The 21,580-nt window shown below is 44.5% G+C and overlaps 2 protein-coding genes across 33 annotated transcripts; one reads left to right on the top strand and one right to left on the bottom strand.

The window, feature by feature from the left end:
• Positions 1 to 587: 587 nt before the first annotated feature.
• LOC109734975 (BTB/POZ and MATH domain-containing protein 1-like) lies at positions 588 to 1,055 on the bottom strand. The gene has a single exon (XM_020294162.1). The coding sequence runs from the start codon at positions 1,053 to 1,055 to the stop codon at positions 588 to 590; it is 468 nt and encodes a 155-aa protein (XP_020149751.1).
• A 7,232-nt stretch (positions 1,056 to 8,287) lies between these two features.
• On the top strand, positions 8,288 to 18,858 carry LOC109734978 (uncharacterized). 32 transcript variants are annotated; one of them, XM_073507866.1, is made up of 15 exons: positions 8,288 to 8,710; positions 8,785 to 9,304; positions 9,427 to 9,554; positions 9,663 to 9,739; positions 9,872 to 10,025; positions 10,636 to 10,753; positions 11,205 to 11,300; positions 11,428 to 11,477; positions 11,585 to 11,687; positions 11,773 to 12,143; positions 13,852 to 13,898; positions 15,970 to 16,133; positions 16,214 to 16,352; positions 17,263 to 17,346; positions 18,585 to 18,858. In XM_073507866.1, the coding sequence occupies exons 10-12, from the start codon at positions 11,974 to 11,976 to the stop codon at positions 16,080 to 16,082; spliced, it is 330 nt and encodes a 109-aa protein (XP_073363967.1). In that variant the 5' UTR covers positions 8,288 to 8,710; positions 8,785 to 9,304; positions 9,427 to 9,554; positions 9,663 to 9,739; positions 9,872 to 10,025; positions 10,636 to 10,753; positions 11,205 to 11,300; positions 11,428 to 11,477; positions 11,585 to 11,687; positions 11,773 to 11,973; the 3' UTR covers positions 16,083 to 16,133; positions 16,214 to 16,352; positions 17,263 to 17,346; positions 18,585 to 18,858. The 32 variants fall into 32 exon arrangements, 29 of the variants coding, with proteins under 29 accessions (XP_073363967.1, XP_073363969.1, XP_073363965.1 ...); XM_073507868.1 differs by adding an exon at positions 10,504 to 10,538 and having other exon boundaries at positions 10,644 to 10,753; positions 11,428 to 11,687; XM_073507864.1 differs by adding an exon at positions 10,504 to 10,538 and having other exon boundaries at positions 11,428 to 11,687.
• Positions 18,859 to 21,580: the final 2,722 nt, after the last annotated feature.

Here is a 21,580-nt window from a genome sequence, read left to right as displayed (position 1 = left end):
CAGATTTCCTCTTATCGCATGTAATCAAAGATGTAAACCTTTCTATATTGCAATAAAGTGCCAATAGACTCTCTCTTAAAAAAGTACAGGATTATGCAGGGGTGACGAATACACGCCCCGCTGATGAGTCGACCGCTGACACTCCCGATGACCGGTCGACCGTGAAAGAGAGGGAACATGATCCCTGGCACCTTTGGTGCTGGGACTGTCACCGCCGTGGTGAAGACCAACGGCAGCGGCCGCATTAGGGTTTTCGGTTTCCCCTTGGTGTCACCTTGGAGGAGCAATAATGAGAGGAGGATCATTTTCTTCTAAACTATTGGTGTGACCAAGTGACTCCGCGGTTGTTAACATCTGTCCCTTTTGCAGATGTATATGGGGTTATTTCCTTACCATATTTAATCTAGAGATTTTTTTCAGTAAGAAACAAGAAGAACTAGTAAGCATATAGTAATATTTTTCTCTGAAGATGAGCAAAAAGTATTGTAAGAAACACTACTGGTAAACATGATGAAACAAGAAGAATTAGTAACGCATTACAATGTTCTCGGAACATGCAAGAGCCAAAAACATTGCAACAAGCTCATCTATCTAACCACATAACTTAGCAATGCCTTCCAAGCGGTGGTCTCAGTCTCAGCAGGCCTCGCGTCCTCTTGGACGGTCCACTCCTGGACCTGGACGACGATGACCTTGCACCGGACGGCGAAGCAGTCACCCTTGAGGAACCTGGAACGCTTCAGGTCCTCCTTGCTGATGAACCGCGGGCAGCCCCAGGAGTTGCCCTTGTCGAAGGCAGAGGCGGTCCCGCGTTCGCAGTGCGACGGCCACTTTACCAGCGTCCCTTGGTGGTGCACTAGAGCGAACTCGTACTCGGCGTGGACGACGTTCTCGTCGGCATCGGCGTCAGCGTCGTCGTCGTCGCGCCTGAGAAACACCGAAACGAAGCCGGCGTCCTGCGGGCGCGCCCCGTTGAGGTAGCAGCAGACCCGCCAGGCGTGGCCCGCCGCCATGAACACGGCGGACTCCAGGTAGCCGCCGTCGCTGCCGTGCATGGTCTTGAGCCGCGCGAGTAGCCCTCGACCCTGAGGATGTGCTCCCCGGCGCCGATGGCCGTGGCGGCGACGGTGGACACGGGGGCATCCGCGTGTTGCATTGGCAGGTCATCCCAGGGCACGGGCGCGTAGCACGGCGGAGACGACGACAACATCTCTCTAGATCGATGGGAACGCTGCGTGCGTATTCTAGTAGGATCGATGCGATGCGATGGGACTTCATATCAGGTTTGGAGGATTTATATATGCAGAAGATTGGTAAGAGACATGGACGGATTCAGTCAGCCTCGGTCCTTTCCTTTTGAAAAGTGACGCGCTTTGCGTCTTCGCTTCCGAGGAAGCTTCGAGTCGTAGCCGTAGCTTCTGCAGTCTTTCGTAAACTTGTAATCGGTGTGAGATATATTGTAAACTGGAAGATCCTTGCGATGTGGTTGAATAATTAGGAGTAGTGGTATTCCAGTTCACCAGGGTTTAAGTCATGGTGCTCGCATTTCTTCGTAAAATCTCTACTCCCTCCGTTCCTAAATATAAGTTTTTGGGGAGATTTCACTATGGACCACATACGAAGTAAAATGAGTGAATCTACACTCTAAATGCATCTATATACATCCGTATATGGTTTATAGTGAAATCTCTACAAAGACTTATATTTAGGAACGGAGGGAGTAGATGATATGTCGGCTCAGTCTCTCGAAGATGCTCATAGGAATAGTTTGTATAGGCATCTCGTCATCAATGGGAAATTCTCCTTGCACTGAAAGCGCATCGCCGGAAATTCTGAAACAAATTCAGGAATAATGCGAGCACCAGGACTTTTGAACCTAGTTAGCTGAGGATACCCTGTCCCTCTAACCATCCAACCACAGATTGGTTCGATTTATTTTGTTTGGTTTGATGAGATTGTTTCCGTTGTATAACACCGTGGGCCATGTGTTAGGTCGTTTTTGTTGTAAGGAACACTTCTCACCTTTTCAAATAACTAGCACATATGCCCGTGCGTTGCAACAGAGAAAATTTGATTTAGTTATATAAAAAAACATGTTATGAAACAAGTTAACAAAATGATTTATGAGTCCAAGGTTAATCAATTCAACATATAAAAAGATAACACGAAGTGCTTAGAAAATAAAGACAGGCATGTAAGAAGTATGATCCTCGGATCTCACCAACCCCCGCTCCTGTGTGGCTCCAAGGGGCTGCACCGGGGCGTCCAGCCAGCCGCCGGGGAGTCTCACTTCGGCCTGATCTTCCCTCGCCGCCGCCACAGGGGGCCGCCGGGCAAAGCCCACGCGGCGACGGCGACGGCGAGGCCTTCTTTTCAGGGCTAAGGCACGAGATGGCATGGTGGCTAAGTCGGTGCGGTGCTCGTTTTCGAGCAACGGCTAGGCGGAGCAACGCCCTGGGCATGCATGGCTGCATGGCAGTGCAGCAGCATGAGTCAGCGGCAAGTCCTCCCCGCCTGGATGGCAGCGGCTTCGGATCCTGGCGCGGCATCAAGCATTCTCTGCGGAGGCTCCCTGGCGATGGATTTCGATTTGTCGCATGGCTGTACTCAACGGCACCGGCTAAGCGGTGTGGATCGCAGGTGTCAACGGCTTCAGTTCCCGGTGGGATGACATCGGGTATCGAAGGTGCTGTGTTGTCTGCCTTCCGGGCTCCAATTCGGCCATGTACGTCCTGCGACCACGACTGCCGCTGTGGCCGCGAGGGCGGCACGGCGTCTGGTTCGGGGGGCTCGGTAAGGCTCAGCTACTCATCTCCGCGTGGTGCGTGTGGTGGCGGTGGTGCCCGCTGAAATCTCCGGCCTGCTGTTGGGGGAGCCGGCGGGTGGCGCGGTCTTTCGGTTCTTTTTGCTTTAAGATGGTGTTCTGCCGGTTGCCGACCCTCATGGATCTGGCCATTGATGAGTTCCGGAATGCTTCGCTAGAGATTTTCATTGGGTGCTTGACGCCTATTTCAGCCCAAGTGGCTTCAGAAGGGTGTGACACGAAGCTTCGTTGCCTGTTGACAGTATGGGACATGTCGGTATTTCGATTTCCATGGTGAAGACAGTGACAGAGAACATCATGGTGGCTGAGGTCTGAGGTCTTGTAATAGCGGATCGAGTCTTCGCAGCGATAAGGACTTTGCTTGATGATTTGTGACTCGTGGCAGCGTCATCGGCAAGTGGGGGCGGCAACACAGGCGGAGTACAGAGTCTTAGCTTTCGGGGTGAAAGCCCAAGGTTTGGCTTTAATTGGTTGTGCCTGGCGGTGACCTTGTTGAAGGCATTGTTTTGAGAGCGCGAATCTTCTCCAGGGTGAAAACCTAAAATCTAGGATCGGGCGATGACGGTGGTTTTGAGGCGTCGTTTCTTGAGAATTAGGACTTCGGGTGTTGTTTAGGTGGTGGTTCGTGCTGCAGCTACGAGGAATTGATCACTGTTGCAGGATCATTTTTTTCTTCTTTTTTCTTCTTTTTTTATTATCTTTTGGCTGTGTGCATCCGTAATGTCTTTACGATATTGCGTTGTTGTAGAGGCCGGATGTAATTGGTATCTCCGCGATATTAATATATTCCCTTTATCGAAAAAAAGAAGTGTGATATTTAGTAACTCTCTTTTATATTTTTAGCTAAAATGACCAAAACTGAAAGCATGCGATTGAATTTAATCAGAACACGATACTAATTACTAAGCATTGCACTCTTCTCAATATCAGCTTAGGCAGACTACAGTGATAAGCATGAGACTAATAGTTTCACCAACCATATTAGTTTTCATATTGTATTTCAGAATTGGAAGCTTCCAACAATAAACACTAATAGTTCAAAACAAAACTAACGGTTGAATCATAAGTAACAACCTAGAAGAAACAAATTCATTGTCAACCTTATGTTTATTTCAAAGGTTCAAAAAACTATTGTTAATAGAGAAGATTTATAATGAATCGCATGCCAAAGAGAATCTCATTGCTACCAGTTATGCTATCAACTTATTAGTATTGAAATACATTTTACATTTAGCTACCATATTGAAATACAAATATTACGGTACAGAGGGAGTAGAAGACAACGAACCGAAGTAATAGAAATCGAAGGCCAATTACCGGGGACATGGAAGGCGAGCTGCATCAGTACTGCGTTGTATAGCATCGCAGGGCGGCAGAATTGTAGCATGGTACACCAAAGGAGATGAATGAGGACGGCTCCTGGGGGATGGCCGTTCAGCTGCCGTGGCGGACACTCCGAGGTCATACTTGGGGTGATCGGACACACGTAGAGCCGGGTGACCACAACCAAAAAATCCTAAGAGCTAGCTAATCTAAAATCACCTTTCTCTGATCATGCATCGTTCGCCTTTATTTCTTAGCTTGCTTGTAAAGACTTGGTGGTTTCTGTTAAAGCAAATCGGAGACGTGACTCTCTTTATCAAATAATAATAATAATAATAATAATCCAAAATCACCTACCCTCGCCCGCGCTGCGAGATACGCGGTCCCACTCCCTGTTGGAGTAAGCTAAGCTAAGTTCATAGCCGTACAGTTTTGTTTTGTTTTCTGTTTAAATAATGTATATGCATGGCTGTTGATGTGATCTGCAAATGCGCGTAGCTTGTGGAGGAGTGTCCCATGCACGTACTCCTTCTCTCGTTGTTTTCCTCCTGGTTCGCACTTGCGCTGTGTGATGAAGTCGTGGGATGGCGCTGCTGTTAAGGATCAAAGCGAGCTGCCTGGCCAGGAGGTAGTTCAGCAAGCTGGCCGCGAGGTAAAAACGCTGCGATTTAGGCAGCACAAAACTTCCTGCACCTCGCGTGTATCTCTTTCCTCAGCTCCACACTCTCTCTCGCACGAGCGTTCGGCAAAAACACTCCCAGCCCCAGGTCGAGCTGCCGTCGACCGAGAGTTTCAAGGCTTGAGTGCAAGACGCCAGCTTCCCGGTGCGGTTGAGCACGCTGAGGTCGAACCGTGTTTGCGCCGTTGCCGTCGCTGACGTTGACGCCGAAGAGGGACGTGGATCCGTCACTCTCCTCATTGTTTGGGCAGCACTCGATTCTTCAGCGGTGGCCGCCAACGTCAAACCTGGATGGCTGGACCGTCTGCCTTGTTGCAGCCAAGGTCGCGAGTGGGTCAGGACTCAGCAGTAGGCATGCACGTTCACGGCTCCAGAAAGTAAAGAAGGGAGGCGATGTAGGGCGCACAAAGAGCTGCAAATCTCGTTGTTGAAGGCGGCGGCGTCTAGATGGACGCATCTACACCGCGTGAGGGGCAGCGGATCTTGGCGTTGAAGGCGATGGCGGCATTGAGACCAATACGTTTGGTCATGATAATAGGGTTGTGTCGGTTCTGGTATATTTATTTCCCTTCTAAAAAAAGTTTTTTTTTTCCAATAATACAACTCACCATAACACGAGCGCACACACCCTACCCTTATGGGTATCTCCGGAAGACTGAGCCGGCATATCATCTAGAGATTTTACGAAGAAAGACCTGTGACGGCGGCGGGGCCTTCTCCCTCGCGCAGTGGTGGCGAGATCTCCTGGCAGCGGCGCATGGTATGGCGATGATCCGGCGGCAAGGAGCGGTGGGATCCCGGCGGCATGCGTGACGGCGGCGACAGCGGAGGCGCTCCTATGGTGCAACCGGGATCGCGACAACTTGTGTGACTAAAGTAGGATGGACGGATGTCATCGTGGTGAAGCCCAAGGCCATGATGATGGATGGAGCGTTCGTCGTCGTCAAGATTTGTTAGTTTGTCTTTGTTGCTTTCAGAATTGCCAGTTGTGTTGGTAGGATGGATAGTAGGTAGTAGCTCCTAGAAATCATCGATCCTCATATTGATGTATAGGAGGCAAAGCACACAAGTTGTATTTCTACTCCCATACGTGATATCTTAGTTATATATCATTGTTGATTTGTATTCTCCCAAACGCGTTATGCTGCCAAAATTTCTAGCAAAAAATTTAGCCCTGTTTGTAACAAAATCACAACTTTAGGGTCTTGGCTTCAAAGTTTGGCCTTTCTTCGCGACATCAAACGAGTGTTAATGCATTACAATAGGGTTACAATCGAGAGCCAGAAGTGCCTCTATACATGGTGGTCCTCTATGTAGCCATACAACAGTGCTACTCTCCATGTGACTCCGACATCAACTGATCTGCTACCCTTGTCGATAGACTATCAGTAGAACGCCTTGCCTAAACCGACTTTCATCTAGTTTCTCCTTATTGTTTTTTTTTGAGGATAAGAATATAAATATGTGACCTAGCGCCGATGAACGCCACCACCTCGAGACAACAGTCGAGCGGCCGTTCGCCCACCATGGCGTCTAGTGGGCCGACAAGGAGCTCGCCGACGAGGCTGTTCATGACCCCGGTGATGTTGAAAGATGGCCCAATCACCGGAATATTCCGAGATGTGCCTTTTAGTTATCCCGTCCTTGCTCCTGGTGTCTAGTGGCAGAGCTATGTTGGGGGTAGGGGGCGCTGCCCCCCCCCCCCCCCCCCCCCCGCCTTGGATGAATTACTGAAGAATTTTTTCAGGGAGGCTTATATTAGAGATTTTGTAGCATTTGGCCCCCCAAACACTGATGATTTGTGTTTTGCTCACCACTTTATTAGGTTCATCACAAACTTATTACAGTAAGCCATTAGGCGGCCAGCTTGGTGGCGAGCAGAAACTGCACAGCGAGGGCCACGCCGCAAGCGATGACAACGACGACACCCGCAGAAGTAGCTTGGGTGGCCGGCACATGTTGCATGATGGGCCTTTCCAAAGAATTTCATTTTATTTTACTTATTTGTACGTGTTTTCGGGGTTTATATTATTTTTTTGAATTCTTTTGGCTTTTCAGTTTTTGCCGGTTTTTCCTAGGTGTTTGGGCAATTGTTTTCTGGTTTTCTTTTTCTTTTTTCTTTCACGAGAATATGTATTTTGTTCTCCTATAGGCACAGGTTTGCTCTTGGGAGGGGCACAACCGTGCATCTCGGAAAAGGAAAAAAATCATGTTTTTTTCATCCACGAGAGGCACATCTGTGCTTCCCGGAAAAGGAAAAAAACATGTTTTTTCTTTACTTCCGCGAGTGTCACAGTTTTACTACACATGGAGGCACAGATTTGCTTCTGCGAGTGTGCAATGAGTAATCTAATGCTAGTTATGTGATGTAAAATAATATTTATACTTTGTGGCTTGGTTGGGACCTCTCGTTTTAGATGTTATGCTATGTTGCAAGGTCTGTTTGGTATTCGGCTCGGACTATCTGCACCCCTTCATCAAGTGGATAGGAGTAGCGACATAAGTTGCCAAGATGATGTCATCAGACGTACTGATGTATTAATTTGTAAGTTCTTTGTGAATAATTAATAAAGTGGCTGCATGCATGCCTAGATGCAGAGGCAGGGGGTCTTCCTCCTTTTCTAAAGAACTAAAACATATGCCCGTGCGTTGCAACGGGAGAAAACATAGAGCATGGACATGGATTGATCAACTACATCCCATGCTCGGAGACAAGGTCACCAACCATCCTCGTCTCTGATGGCGTGAAACTACAGTTTCTATTGTCAATTTTGCTGGATGTCAGTCGCATATAATTAGAATTTGTGTTCTCAGTGGAGGAGGAAGCAGCAGCTGCAGAGCACCGAGGTCGCTGGTGGCAGGTTTTATCTTGTCTATCTTAGGGTGCAGGGGGAACACCGGCCTCCTTGTCTATCTTATGGTGCACGGGAAGCACAACCTCCTTGCCTATCTTAGGGTGCAGGGGGTGCAAGTTAGCCAAACAAACTGGGTAGTTCGCCGGCTTTGGAGGGATGAGTGGGGGCGGCGGCCAACATGGTGGTGTGGGAGGTCAAAGGGAGGGCGAGGCAATCATTGGAGCACTGCCGACTACGGTGCTGGAGGCAGGTGGTTCAGACCGAGATCACAAGGAGGAAGATGAACATTTTTAAGGAGGTAGAAGAGGAAGATCTGACGGTTCCTTTTGCATCCAATGGCTGGGAACAAATCAACTGATGATCCAAAAAACAAATTCAGGCGACTGTTCCCTAGCCATTCTTTTCTATTATTAAAGAACTTACAGATACTCTGTTATGTGTAACCAGCAGACTACTCGAAATAAGGATAATTTTTTAGTCAAATTAAGGGCTGATCATGGTGAGAATCAAGGTAGATAGTCTTGGCGAAGTTGTAGAGGCGTGGAAGGAGCTGACGCTGGGCTATGCCACGTGGCCAGAAGGGGCTGGCGAGAATGATTTTATCCTGGGTCAGCCAGAGAAAACGAGTTGGAACTGAGATAGAGGACCGCATTTTCTTCTCCACCCACCCCCCATTCTCTCTCGCCTCTCCTAGGGTTGCCGCCGCCACCACCACACTCGCCGCCACCACGACTCCCTCCCCTCTTGTCGCCGCCGCCTCCTCTCCTCCTCCCTGATTCTCCTGACGACCCCGCGGCCCCCGTCCTTCCTCCTCGCCTCTTCTCACCCCCCTCCTCTGCCCAGTGATGGTGGCCGCTCCTCCGCTGGCCCATCTCCGTCGCCAGCCTCCTCGTCTCTCCCACGCCACCGACTAGAGCCATGTGTGACATCGTCGCCATCGCCTAGCGCCTAGAGATGGGCGAGGACGCCGGTCGGAAGCAGCAGCAGCAACAGCTAGATGGCAGGAAACAACAGCTCGCCTATTCATAGGTATGCTCAGATCCTTGCTCCCTCCCTCTCTTGTTGTTCAATTCTTTTGATGCGACTCCGATGCGGTCTAGCAGGGTTGAATCTCTGCACGGGCGTCCGTCTGTGCTGTGCGTGGGCTGCCTGCTGCCGGTGGCGTGCGTCTGGTGTCCATGCTGCTGGAGGCGTTCGTGTGTGCTAGCTGTGTGGTGTGCGCGTGTTGTGCTTGTGCTGGTGTGCATGGTTGAGTGCGTGTTTTGTGTTGGCGCTTCTAATTAACTAGCGTATTCTATTGACTTGAATTTGGCCCGGCTGAAATAAGGATCAGAGAAATCAAGTCAGTAGCCGCAGCGTCTAATTGAGAGCGGATAATCCCTTAGGACACACTACTCATGCCGTCGGGTGGGGGATAAGTACTACTCCATGCAATGTGTTTCTGACTAATTAATCCAGGGATCAAGTCGGCCTAGAGCTTGCACGGCTTCAGTGGCTGACACACGCTGTGGATTTTTTGATCTTTTGATTAAAATTTTCCTGTAGCAGCTGAAAGGAACAAGGTGACTGGGAAGTACTGGGCTACATACCTTCCTTTCCTTGATTTTCCTTCCAAAATCTAAGGTAATTGATTTACTAAATCCCATATGTGCTGACTTCTAAATTTTTAATGCTTCTGAACATTTCTTGGTTTTATGTGTCTGTTAGCTTTTACTGGAAACCTTGCTATCCTTGTGCTTTACCAGTGTGAAGTTCAGCACTATGGCTGCCATTATGTGTTGTCTAATGGTGTGGTGGTCAGGAGTCATGTGTGATATAGTTATCATTCCCTTGTATGTCAGGCTCTCCTTGAGCTAATTATATGAAAATTCAGGTGGGCAGTCTTTTCTGCCCCCCCCCCCCCCCCCCCCCCCCCCCCTTGACGTTTCAAAAAAAAAAAATATAGGTATCATTTCGATGCTTAAAGCTGATCATTTTGTAGGAAGATGCCCGGGTTCTCGTCAAATGCAAGCTGCACTACTGTCAAAAGGTGTGCTCTATTTTGCATAGTCGTAACTTGTAAGTAATGTTGATTGGTATTGCTTGAAATTTAGAGTTTAGTCATGTTACCAAGCTATGGATTTTGAAATTTCAGTTGTGAAGTTCATATATGCAAGTTATCCTTCCTTACAAAATCATTGTTTGTGGCAGAGTGAAAGCAAGTGTGCTCTTGTCTATGGGCAAATGAATGAGGTCCGGGGTTGTCGTGCTCGTGTAGATCTGACTGGTTTTTCTGTTGGTGAACATTTTTGTGACGCCAAAGGATAAGATGTGCTTCTGTTTATTGATTTTCCATTTCACCCAGGTAACTTCTGAAAGGCATTTCTTGTACCGACACCTCTGTCTGTGCTCCATATTGTGTTGTTAAACAATTTTTCTCTTTGTAACCTGCTGTTACCATTGCTATTAAGTCTCGCTGTTGTACTTTTTTTTATTACTCTTCATGACAGGCGAACTCTGAGGTGTATGCTTCTGTATTCGGATCATATAGTATCAGATGGCCTCCCAAGAAGCCATTAGCTATTATGAGGTGTTAAAGATAGTTAGGTAATTAGTTAAAATAATTACACATGGTAATTAAGCAATAACATATGCTATGAACTGACTTAGTGAAATCCATTTATTTTTGGGTACTTAGTTAATCCATGTTTTTCTGCCTTTAGTCATTATTGAGGTCTAATCTTTTCATCTTTGCATTTTCAAATCTGCTTGACAAGTAAGGAAAAAGCTTATAGGTTAAATAATGTGTTCAAGTGTTGATCCCTTTATATTGACCTAGGAAGTGAAGATTGGACTATATGAAGTGGTCATGGCATTGGTATCTTACCTCTCAGTTCTGGATCACCATGCCACTGCATTCTATGAATCAAATTTTGTTTGGTTGTTCCCCTGGTGATCCTGTTTCTTGTGGTTAGTGCTTCAGGTTTGCTCCACCAGATATTCCCAATATGGCCGCTACACATAGCCAAGTTATGTACAGCTACTGGAGGGTGCGATTGGCTATGTTGATGTGCTTGTTTTTCCTATATGCAGGTTTGTCCTAATTTACTTGACCTATTATTTCATTGCATTTTGCAGATCCAGGTTTAAACATAACATGTCCAACCCTATAATACTCCTACTCTGTGTACTCTAGGATCATGCTAATTAGTTGATGATAGATAAATTCCTATATCTAACATGTCATCTGCTGCTTGATATTATTGCTGTACTAATTAGTATTTGATGAATAAATAAATTCCTATCACACTAACTGCTAATTCGTTGATAAATAGATAAATTCCTATATCTAATATGTCATCTGCTGCTTGATATTGTTGCTGTACTAATTAGTATTTGATGTGCCTTCAAGTTATTTTATTATGTCCCCCCCCCCCCCCCCCCCCCCAAAATTATATTACATGACTATGCCTTTTTATTATACTAATGGTCTCATAGAAATATATGAAGGCGTGATACTGAATTTACCTGCTTTTTCTCGTAGTTCCTACTGTACAGAAAGCAAAAGAAGCTGCTTTGTGGCGTATGATGCAGACTAGGACACTGAGGAAAGTTCTGTGCATGGTGAAAATGTTGTGATGTAAGCCTCTTAATTTGCTAAAATGTGACTTGTGTTCTTAGAGCATTTCTGAATCGTATACGCTTCCAATATGTTAATTTAATTTTTCTTATTGACGGTGCAACCTTCCACATCATTTCTGTCGCAGAGAACTCATCGGCACATCAGAAGAGGATGTTGTTATCTGCAATAGCAACGGTGAGCACAGAACCCACATCAAACATCATACTCACCCTGCTTATGTTTTATGCTAACAATTGGTACGCGTGCTTCACTATTTGTTGGTGCCGTGCGGTCACAACAAGGAGCCTCGCACCTGAGCCTCTCCTTCCGCCTTTCGCCCAAGAGGACCTAGAATCTTTGGCAAGAAACCAAAATCAGATCACCATCTCCACTACATCATTTGTGGTGACGACCTCCTACATTACCTTGCCTTTTCATATCATACTATTGTGCATGTTTACACCCGTGTCTTCTTGATATTGCTATGTAGGTTGGCCTGGTGAGCACTATCCAGGAGGATTTGATAATCATTGTGAATGGGGGAACGAGGTGAAGCACTATCAATAGCATGTTGACAAGCGCCTGATCGCCGCAAAAGAACATACCATTCCATAGTATATCTGCTGCATAAACAAGACATTTGCAAGCCCGGGCTAGTGGATGGTGACTATCTCCACACTTGATCTTCTATATGATGGTGTCAGAGGATCAGTCTTCTGCGACACCCGGGACATGCTCTACATCGAGGAGTACGATGGCAAGCCGGCGATGGCATGACGAGCAGACGCTCGAGCAGGTGAGCGTCCACTCAGTGGGGGTGGTGGAGGGCGGTAACAGTAATAAGAGTTGTCATGCTATCAGGTTAGGTATTTCCTGTGCTATAAATACAAACATGTGCTACACTACCTTTGGACCAATTGTAATGGGTGGTTCTTCTTATCTCTACAATCATTTTAAGTTGATCTGAATTTATAATTTCTCCGTTGCAACACATGCCTAACATACTTTATACATGCGCACTAAGTAACCAGATCCTTGCTTTCCTAACAATTTCAATCTGTGATAGAACATCAGCTCGTATAACTTGATTATTTCCGGGAACTCGTCCATGTGACTTACTATGCATATGAATAGCATGAAGTTAAGGTGAACAAACTGAAACCACGATCAGTGTATCACCACCTGCCAGTGAAGCTCCGTTTTACTATATTCAAACCATGGCAATGGATTAGAAAATGGATCAACTCTATCACACTTGATTACTGCATTCCAAAGGCCAAACACTACAGAAAAGGATTTTCATTTATGGAAAACAGTACTCTTGTACTGCATATATTCATAAATCTATAGAAAAGGTTTTGACTGTTAAGTACAACAAAACATAATCTGAATTGATTTGCCTAGCAGTATTGTGTATGTCTTGGTGAAGATTGATTTGCTATCAGCTTATTTTTCAGTTGGCTACACAGACAACAAAAAATACATTTAAAGGGGTGCCTCCTACCTGGTATCTTCTTACACCCTCGTATATTCTTATAGAAAGTTTGATGAATAATGTTACGGTAATCGGCTCTTGAATTGGTAATGCATCCTATTAATGACAAATTAGTAAGGAGTCCTAGGTGCATATATCCATACTGAACCTTTACCACATTTGAAGGTACAATGCTGCATTGTTCGGTAATACTAAAATGTAACATTGCCTTTTTTTACTTCTAATTTCTTGCTGACATTGGAGTCTGGTGTTGTACTGTCTTTTGCTACATAAAAATTTATTATTGAAAGGTGGTTCATGGATCTATGTAGCTACCTAGCGTACCATGATATCATGATCCTGCTGTAAACTTAGACCTGGCTATATATTTTTTTAAATCTACCAAATAATAGAAGCTTTCAAAGAATTTGGAGGGACGTTGATGTTACTTATAATAAGGAAAGTGTTATCTTAGTTGCCTAACAGGCCTCTGTAGATGCTTACTTTTATCATAAGCAGCACATGTTTCTCTTGCTAGGTAATTGTAGCCCCTACTAGATAATTGCTTAGACCTCTTTTTTTTGAAATAGTGGCATTTCGTTTGGCTGTGAATGAAGGCAAGAATATCGGCCTCCAATCCTCTCCTCGTGAGGTCTTTGTGAGCTAATCTTTTGCCTGGATGCCCTTTCATAAATTATATGGCATCAAATCAATTCGCCATACTTCAGTATTACATCAGGGGAGGTGCGTTGTATCATGAGGGTCGTGCTAAGTTACCTAGAAGTCGTACGCACCAATACGTGTGCATTTCTTAGTGCTGTATAGCACGCCACCGACGTTGGGTCGATGGTGTCCTGCCTCGGCGGACGGGATCTGGAAAGGCAACTTGTGCTTTGATTTCCAAAGTGGTGGTTTGGATAGTACTATAACCTGATGATTTTGTTGAGGACCAGATTTTGTTGCGCACCATTGTTCCTTGTTAGGGTCGAGAAAACTTCACTGATGAACTAACACGGCCAGACTGCAATCCTGTCTTGTCTGATTCATCTATAGTGTTATTTCGCTGTTTTAAACAATTGGGTGGTTTGCGTGCAGGTACATCAACAAGAAGTTCAGCAACCAGTACAAGGCGATGAACGGAGGTACAAATCAACGACCAGCTCTTCACGTTATAGGTCATAGATGTTACTTCTTGTTGTTTCAGTATACAATAAGGTTACTGTTTTTACAGATAGGATCAGGCTGTTAGGATCAATATTGATAAAGTGCAGGTGTGTTTTGCTTACACAAAAGTGCAGCGGCTGGATCTTGGTGTTATCTCACTACATATAAAAGTCACCTATCTCACCATATTTTCTATGGGACCTAAACTTTTTTTGGGGCATTGAAAATCTTTCTAGGCCGCCATGTATTGTTTTAAAAAAATCTGCAGTGTTCAGTTTTACAGCATTAGATATTCTTCAAAAAGTCACTTGTCTCATGACCGATGCATTGGTGTTGTTCTTTTGTTTTCATTGCAAGTCATTCTGGACTGCCTTACATGGGTATACAAAAAATTCTGCAGTGAGTTCAGATTTTCATCATCAGTTATCCTTGAAAAAATAGTTGTCTTTCATCAGGTTGAGTAGAATCGGCTTTCTATTTAAAATGATAGGGCAAAACTGAATTTTCGTGAACACCAGCTTGATTTTCAGTAACTCTTTTTAAGCCAGGAGTGTCACCTATACTGAACGTGATATCCTCCTTGAACGAAGCCACACAAAAAACAATGGTCAGACAGATGGTACCACCCACTTCCCATCTTGGGACCGCTCGCTTTTATTCAATCCACGTATCCGCCCTGTGATCTTTGGTTGTGGGTTAGGCATCCGTTGCTATTGTTCGATTCTGTCAGTCAACCTATTTCATAGGCACTTCTATTACTTTCGGTTAATCCCTGTTTTAGGTGTTTGGCTTCAGGATTAGATGATGGATTAGGCAAATGTTAATGCTTTAGTTCTTTTGCTTCCAGATTAATTACATGGATGATTACTTCTAGGGATTATGCTGCATTACTTCTTTTCTTGAGGATTAATTACATGGTTGCTTAGTTCTTTTTCAGCATCTTTTTAGATCTGCAACTTTTGAGGCTATAGTCTGCTCTATCACGATGTGCTCTCTCAGTTAGTTGCCACATATGTCGTTATGTGGATGTAGCACAATTATAAGAATAAATGATACATCTGTAACCACATACATGCATCACAACTATCTGTAAATGCTAGCAGTGATTTTCTATATCGTTTTATATTGCTATTTAATCACCCGCTTCATCGACATCTATTGCGCCATGCAGTACATATGATACATAAGTAAATACTTTCAGAAAATGAAAGAGATCTAGAATGTCAACAACTAAATGCGTTATAAGCAATTACTTCCAGTCTGTGCCTTTCTATGAATGTCTCCCTCTACACAGACTAATTCAACCTAATACAGAGAACGCAGCTCACTACCTTTCTGCGCAATTTTTTTAGCAACAAAACATGTTTAAGATTCATCTCTGCTGCTTTCCGTTTTACTCTTCTTTCGAAGTAAGTAGTTTCATTCTTAGGCTCACCATTTCCAGTGGGAATGATCACATTTCATATTGCTAATGCTATGTTTTATCATTCGATGAACAAAGTGAAGAGAATGAGCAGCCAGAGTGCATCGTCGGCGGTCTGCACATGCCTTGTTTTTTATTTTTTATATTATATATGAAACAACAAACTCACATGATCATAATCCACCATGTATCACTGGATTTCTTTATCAACTGCCTTTAGCTATTCACTACGTCTGCTAGATCAATACTTATTTCCTTTCATACTGATTGCTCTCAGCATACTTCTCTCACAAACTTTACAATGACACTGCTCTCTTCTACTTTTGTTCACTCAATGTTTTTTTCCTTTTGTACTGATTACTTTCAGCATGTCAGACAATGCTGGTCTGAATCTTTATACAATCATTTGTGTTCTCTCTATTTTACAAACCGCTTTTAGCATCTGCTACATTTTAAAACTTCCAGTTGTCTGATTTTGAAAACTAATCTTCAACTTATAGTACTTCATGTCGAAGCCCCCGCCTATGTTATATAACTTAAATTTCTTTTTCCAAACAAACAATGACATTTACGGTTGTTACAAACGATACTTAACTTGCTTCACACCTACATTGATCTGAATGCAGGAACACCTGGTGGCATCCGGTACTTTGGTGAGCTTGAAGACCACTGTTACTGGGGTAATAAGGTGAAGCTCTATGAATGCCATGTGGACACTCTTTTTTATGTTCTGGTTTAGTACTACGTGTGCACAATCAACAAAACATCTGCCAAGCCAGGCAAGCGCATGGTAACCTCAAAAACACACTCTTATCTTCCATATCACACAACAATCTGTATTCATCCACACAACGATACACTCATGGTCAGACTTGCAAATGGTCGTCTGCGCGTCGAATATCACATTATGCTAGGAGCTGACAAGAGGGCCATTATAACCACCAACTGGTCCAAGTTTCGTCGCCGTGCGAACATTCGTGAAGGAGACATCTGCGCTTTTCGTTTCGAGGTCACTTCAAACCGCCGGCTGGTTCTCACTGTGCACCCCCTCTAGATGCACCATCGAAAACACCGCAAGTGTGTCAATATAATCTAGCACTAAGTACTCCTAATTATGTTATTTCCCATAATGAACCTATGGTTTGCTTTTGGACCCTGCTATCCGATACTTTTGAAGATACTAAACCTATGCCGTTGCTTATGTAAACTGTACTGTTCTCAGTCAGATCACATCCACCTATTAAGATCCATATTAGGGCTTCTCTGTATATATCTATTTATTTCTACTGCTATTCTGTGCTTCAAATCTCAATTTATTAATTAAGACCATCATCACATATGCTAATCAGATCAGAAAAGTAATGATATTCAATTTTGCCAAGTGTTGTTGTAGTTGTTTCATACATGCTATGTATTTGCTCTTGCCATGGATAGCTTCATAAACATGCCATCTTGCTGTTGGTTACCTTGCCATGCCATGTATTGCTCTGTGGTGAGTGTTTCAAGCTCACCAACATGCCTAGTTATCGTTATTTCTGCCATGCTCTGTTTTTTCTTCTAAGTTTGAATCTACCATATGCTTTGTTGCTATGTTGGAGTGCTGTAGCATAGTTACTTGATATATTCTAAGTGCTATCTTGTTGTTAATCGCAGATTTGTGTCATTTTTGTTTTGCTTGCCATTTGCAAACCGTGCATCCGTTTCCGGTGATCTTTATATCGATTTTGACCGAAATCATCTCATCTTTCCAGTAGCATGCTTGGTTTGCCAAGTTACTGCCTTGTTCATCATTTTTCTTCCGGAGCACGTATATACATCGCATACCACATCTCGCATATCATACATGTTTGGCATCATGTTGCTTGTGCATTTTCCGTGATTGATTGTGGTTCTATTACTTGTGTTCTTGTTTTGGGTAGAGCCGGGAGACGAGTTCGTGAACGAGGAACCTGTTGAGTACGCTTACGAGGATCAAGTTTTCGACAACTTTGAGAACCTTGCAGGCAAGATGACCATACCCTTGAAATCACTTCTATCTTTGTTTTGCTAGTTGTTCGTTCTATTGCTATGCTGCGCTACCTACCACTTGCTATATCATGCCTCCCATATTGCCATGTCAAGCCTCTAACCATCCTCACCTAGCAAACTGTTGTTTGGTTAAGTTACTGCTTTTTGCTCAGCCCTTCTTATAGCGTTGCTAGTTGCAGGTGAAGTTGAAGTTGGTTCCATGTTGGAACATGGATATTTTGGCATATCACAATATCTCTTATTTAATTAATGCATCTATATATTTGGTAAAGGGTGGAAGGCTCGGCCTTATGCCTGGTGTTTTGTTTCACTCTTGCCGCCCTAGTTTCTGTCATACTGGTATTATGTTCCTTGAGTTTGCGTTCCTTATGCGGTTGGGTGATTTATGGGACCCCCTTGACAGTTCGCCTTAAATAAAACTCCTCCAGCAAGGCCCAACCTTGGTTTTACCATTTGCCACCTAAACCTTTTTCCTTGGGTTTCGTGAGCCCGAGGGTCATCTTTATTTTTGGCCCCCACGGGCCAGTGCTCCTTCGAGTGTTGGTTCGAACCGAGCTGTCTGCGGGGTCGCCTTGGGGAAACTTGAGGACTGGTTTTACTCGTAGCTAGTCTCATCTGGTGTTGCCCTGAGAACGAGATATGTGCAGCTCCTATCGGGATTTGTCGGCACATCGGGCGGCTTTGCTGGTCTTGTTTTACCATTGACGAAATGTCTTGTAAACCGGGATTCCGAGACTGATCGGGTCTTCCTGGGAGAAGGTTTATCCTTCGTTGTCCGTCAGAGCTTATAATGGGCTAAGTTGGGACACCCCTGCAGGGTATTATCTTTCGAAAGCCGTGCCCACGGTTATGAGGCAGATGGGAATTTGTTAATGTCCGGTTGTAGAGAACTTGTCGCTTGACTTAATTAAAATACATCAACCACGTGTGTAGCCGTGACGGTCGCTTCTCGGCGGAGTCCGGGAAGTGAACACGGTTTGAGTTATGCATGAACGTAAGTAGTTTCAGAATCACTTCTTGATCACTTCTAACTTTGTGACCATTGCGTTGCTTCTCTTCTCGCTCTCATTTGCGTATGTTAGCCACCATATATGCTTAGTGCTTGCTGCAGCTCCACCTCATTACACCATACTTTCCTATAAGCTTAAATAGTCTTGATCTCGCGGGTGTGAGATTGCTGAGTCCTCGTGACTCACAGATTCTACCAAAATAGTTGCAGGTGCCGACGATGCCAGTGCAGATGACGCAACCGAGCTCAAGTGGGAGTTCGATGAGGAACGTGGTCGTTACTATGTTTTTTTCCTAATGATCAGTAGTGGAGCCCAGTTGGGACGATCGGGGATCTAGTATTTGGAGTTATCTTATTTTTATTTGGATTTGACCGTAGTCGGTCTATGTGTGCATTTTGGATGATGTATGATTATATTTATGTTTTGTGTGAAGTGGCGATCGTAAGCCAACTCTCGTTATCCCATTCTTGTTCATTACATGAGATTGTGTGAAGATAACTCTTCTTGCGACAATACCACAATGCGGTTATGCCTCTAAGTCGCGCCTCGACACGTGGGAGATATAGCCACATCGTGGGCGTTACAAGTGGGATCTAGCATTTGGGGTTATCTTATTTTCATTTGGATTTGACCTTAGTCGGTCTATGTGTGGATTTTGGATGATGTATGATTATATTTATGTTTTGTGTGAAGTGGCGATTGTAAGCCAACTCTCGTTATCCCATTCTTATTCATTACATGGGATTGTGTGAAGATAACCCTTCTTGCGACAATACCATAATGCGGTTATGCCTAAGTCGTGTCTCGACATGTGGGAGAGATATAGCCGCATCGTGGGCGTTACAAGTTGGTATCAGAGCAAGTAATCAACATGATACAGGAACTTAACATGAAAACAAAAATGATGGACATGATGTACAGGTAAAGCATTACAAAACAATATATTTGGTAAAGGGTGGAAGGCTCGGCCTTATGCCTGGTGTTTTGTTCCACTCTTGCCGCCCTAGTTTCCGTCATACCGGTATTATGTTCCTTGAGTTTGCGTTCCTTACGCGGTTGGGTGATTTATGGGATCCCCTTGACAGTTCGCCTTAAATAAAACTCCTCCAGCAAGGCCCAACCTTGGGTTTACCATTTGCCACCTAAGCCTTTTCCCTTGGGTTTCGCGAGCCCGAGTGTCATCTTTATTTTAGACCCCCACGGGCAGTGCTCCTTCGAGTGTTGGTTCGAACCGAGCTGCCTGCTGGGCCACCTTGGGGAAACTTGAGGACTGGTTTTACTCGTAGCTAGTCTCATCCGGTGTTGCCCCGAGAACGAGATATGTGCAGCTCCTATTGGGATTGTCGGCACATCGGGCGGTTTTGCTGGTCTTGTTTTACCATTGACGAAATGTCTTGTAAACCGGGATTCCAAGACTGATCGGGTCTTCCTGGAAGAAGGTTTATCCTTCGTTGTCCGTCAGAGCTTATAATGGGCTAAGTTGGGACACCCCTGCAGGGTATTATCTTTCGAAAGCCGTGCCCGCGGTTATGAGGCAGATGGGAATTTGTTAATGTCCGGTTGTAGAGAACTTGTCGCTTGACTTAATTAAAATACATCAACCGCGTGTGTAGCCGTGACGGTCGCTTCTCGGCGGAGTCCGGGAAGTGAACACGGTTTGAGTTATGCATGAACGTAAGTAGTTTCAGGATCACTTCTTGATCACTTCTAGTTTCGCGACCGTTGTGTTGCTTCTCTTCTCGCTCTCATTTGCGTATGTTAGCCACCATACTTGCTTAGTCGCTGCTGCAACCTCACCACCTTATCCATTCCTTTCGTAGTCGGTCTATGTGTGGATTTTGGATGATGTATGATTATATTTATGTTTTGTGTGAAGTGGCAATTGTAAGCCAACTCTCGCTATCCCATTCTTGTTCATTACATGGGATTGTGTGAAGATAACCCTTCTTGCGACAATACCACAATGCGGTTATGCCTCTAAGTCGTGCCTCGACACGTGGGAGATATAGCCGCATTGTGGGCGTTACAAGTTGGTATCAGAGCCAGGTTACAGGAGATGCTTGACAAAGGATGAACACTGAGGTACGGCTAGATCACACAATAACAGGTTCAAACAAGCATGGCAAGAATGCAAAAGATATCAGGTTCACAGACTTAGTGAAATTACTGGACATGGCTGAAACAGCATCAGATAGCAATGTTCAGAGCAAGCAATCAACATGTTACAGGAACTTAACATAGCAAAACAAGGCATGGCATGAATCTACTAAATGCATAGAACAAAAGTCCCTTACTGACCATGAGCCAGAAAGGACCAGAAGATATGATGGCACCCATGTAACATAGCAAGTTTCGTTAACAGGTTTCAGACTTAGCAGAAAACAGAGCATGGCAGAAACAAAATTATGAAGGCATCTTGGTGAGCTTGATTCACTCACCACAAATCAATGCATGACAAAACAAGCATACCTACAACAAGATGGCATGTTTATGAAGCTATCCATGGCAATAGCAAATACATAGCATGTATGAAACAACTACAAAAACCTTGGCAAAATTGAATATCATGTTAACAATCTGTCAGAAATATTTTATAGCAAAAGTAGAGTAAGATTGAGTCATTGTAGGGCACTCCATAATTGCAAATAGGGGCATGGATGGATAGAGCACAACTATATCTATAAGAAATCCTTACTGAACATCTCCGAAAGGAGCATGGATCTCTCTGTAGACACATGGATACATGGCAACAAAATAACAGCATAAACAGACAGCAAAATTTCTGTCCCTGAAAACAGAAACATCACGAAGCCTAGTTTGCATGCTAGTGCTAGTCACCACAGAGATCACAAAAATACATAGCATACACCTCTCTAAATATGGCATGGCATATATCAAAACACATGTAGAGCTCATGCCCATAAGATGCATACATCAATAGCAACAAAAATAACAAATCCTCAAGTTCTGATAAGTAACATCAGTTAACAGCACATAGCACTCTTGCACCAGAGATTTGGGCATCAAGATGGACTCAAATGAACATGGCATAATGGAACAAAATGAAGAGCATCTAAAGACGAACATTTCGATATATTACACGCACGAAATGGAGCTATATGCAGAGAGTTATGACGCAATGAACAGGAGCACATATTGTAAAATATCTAGGACTTAGAATATTTTCGAGGGAGGGGAG

This window comes from Aegilops tauschii, chromosome 2 (genome assembly GCF_002575655.3).
Source record: "Aegilops tauschii subsp. strangulata cultivar AL8/78 chromosome 2, Aet v6.0, whole genome shotgun sequence".
NCBI classification, from domain to species: domain Eukaryota; kingdom Viridiplantae; phylum Streptophyta; class Magnoliopsida; order Poales; family Poaceae; genus Aegilops; species Aegilops tauschii.
This window is presented reverse-complemented; position numbering and strand designations above follow the sequence as displayed.

Coding starts and splice junctions, on each gene's coding strand:
- LOC109734975 (XM_020294162.1), bottom strand. CDS start 1,055: ATGCACGGCAGCGACGGCGGCTACCTGGAGTCCGCCGTGTTCATGGCG.
- LOC109734978 (XM_073507872.1), top strand. CDS start 11,974: ATGATGGTGTCAGAGGATCAGTCTTCTGCGACACCCGGGACATGCTCT. Junction 12,144..13,851: donor AAGAGTTGTCATGCTATCAG/GTTAGGTATTTC, acceptor GTTTGCGTGCAG/GTACATCAACAAGAAGTTCA. Junction 13,899..15,969: donor GTACAAGGCGATGAACGGAG/GTACAAATCAAC, acceptor ATCTGAATGCAG/GAACACCTGGTGGCATCCGG.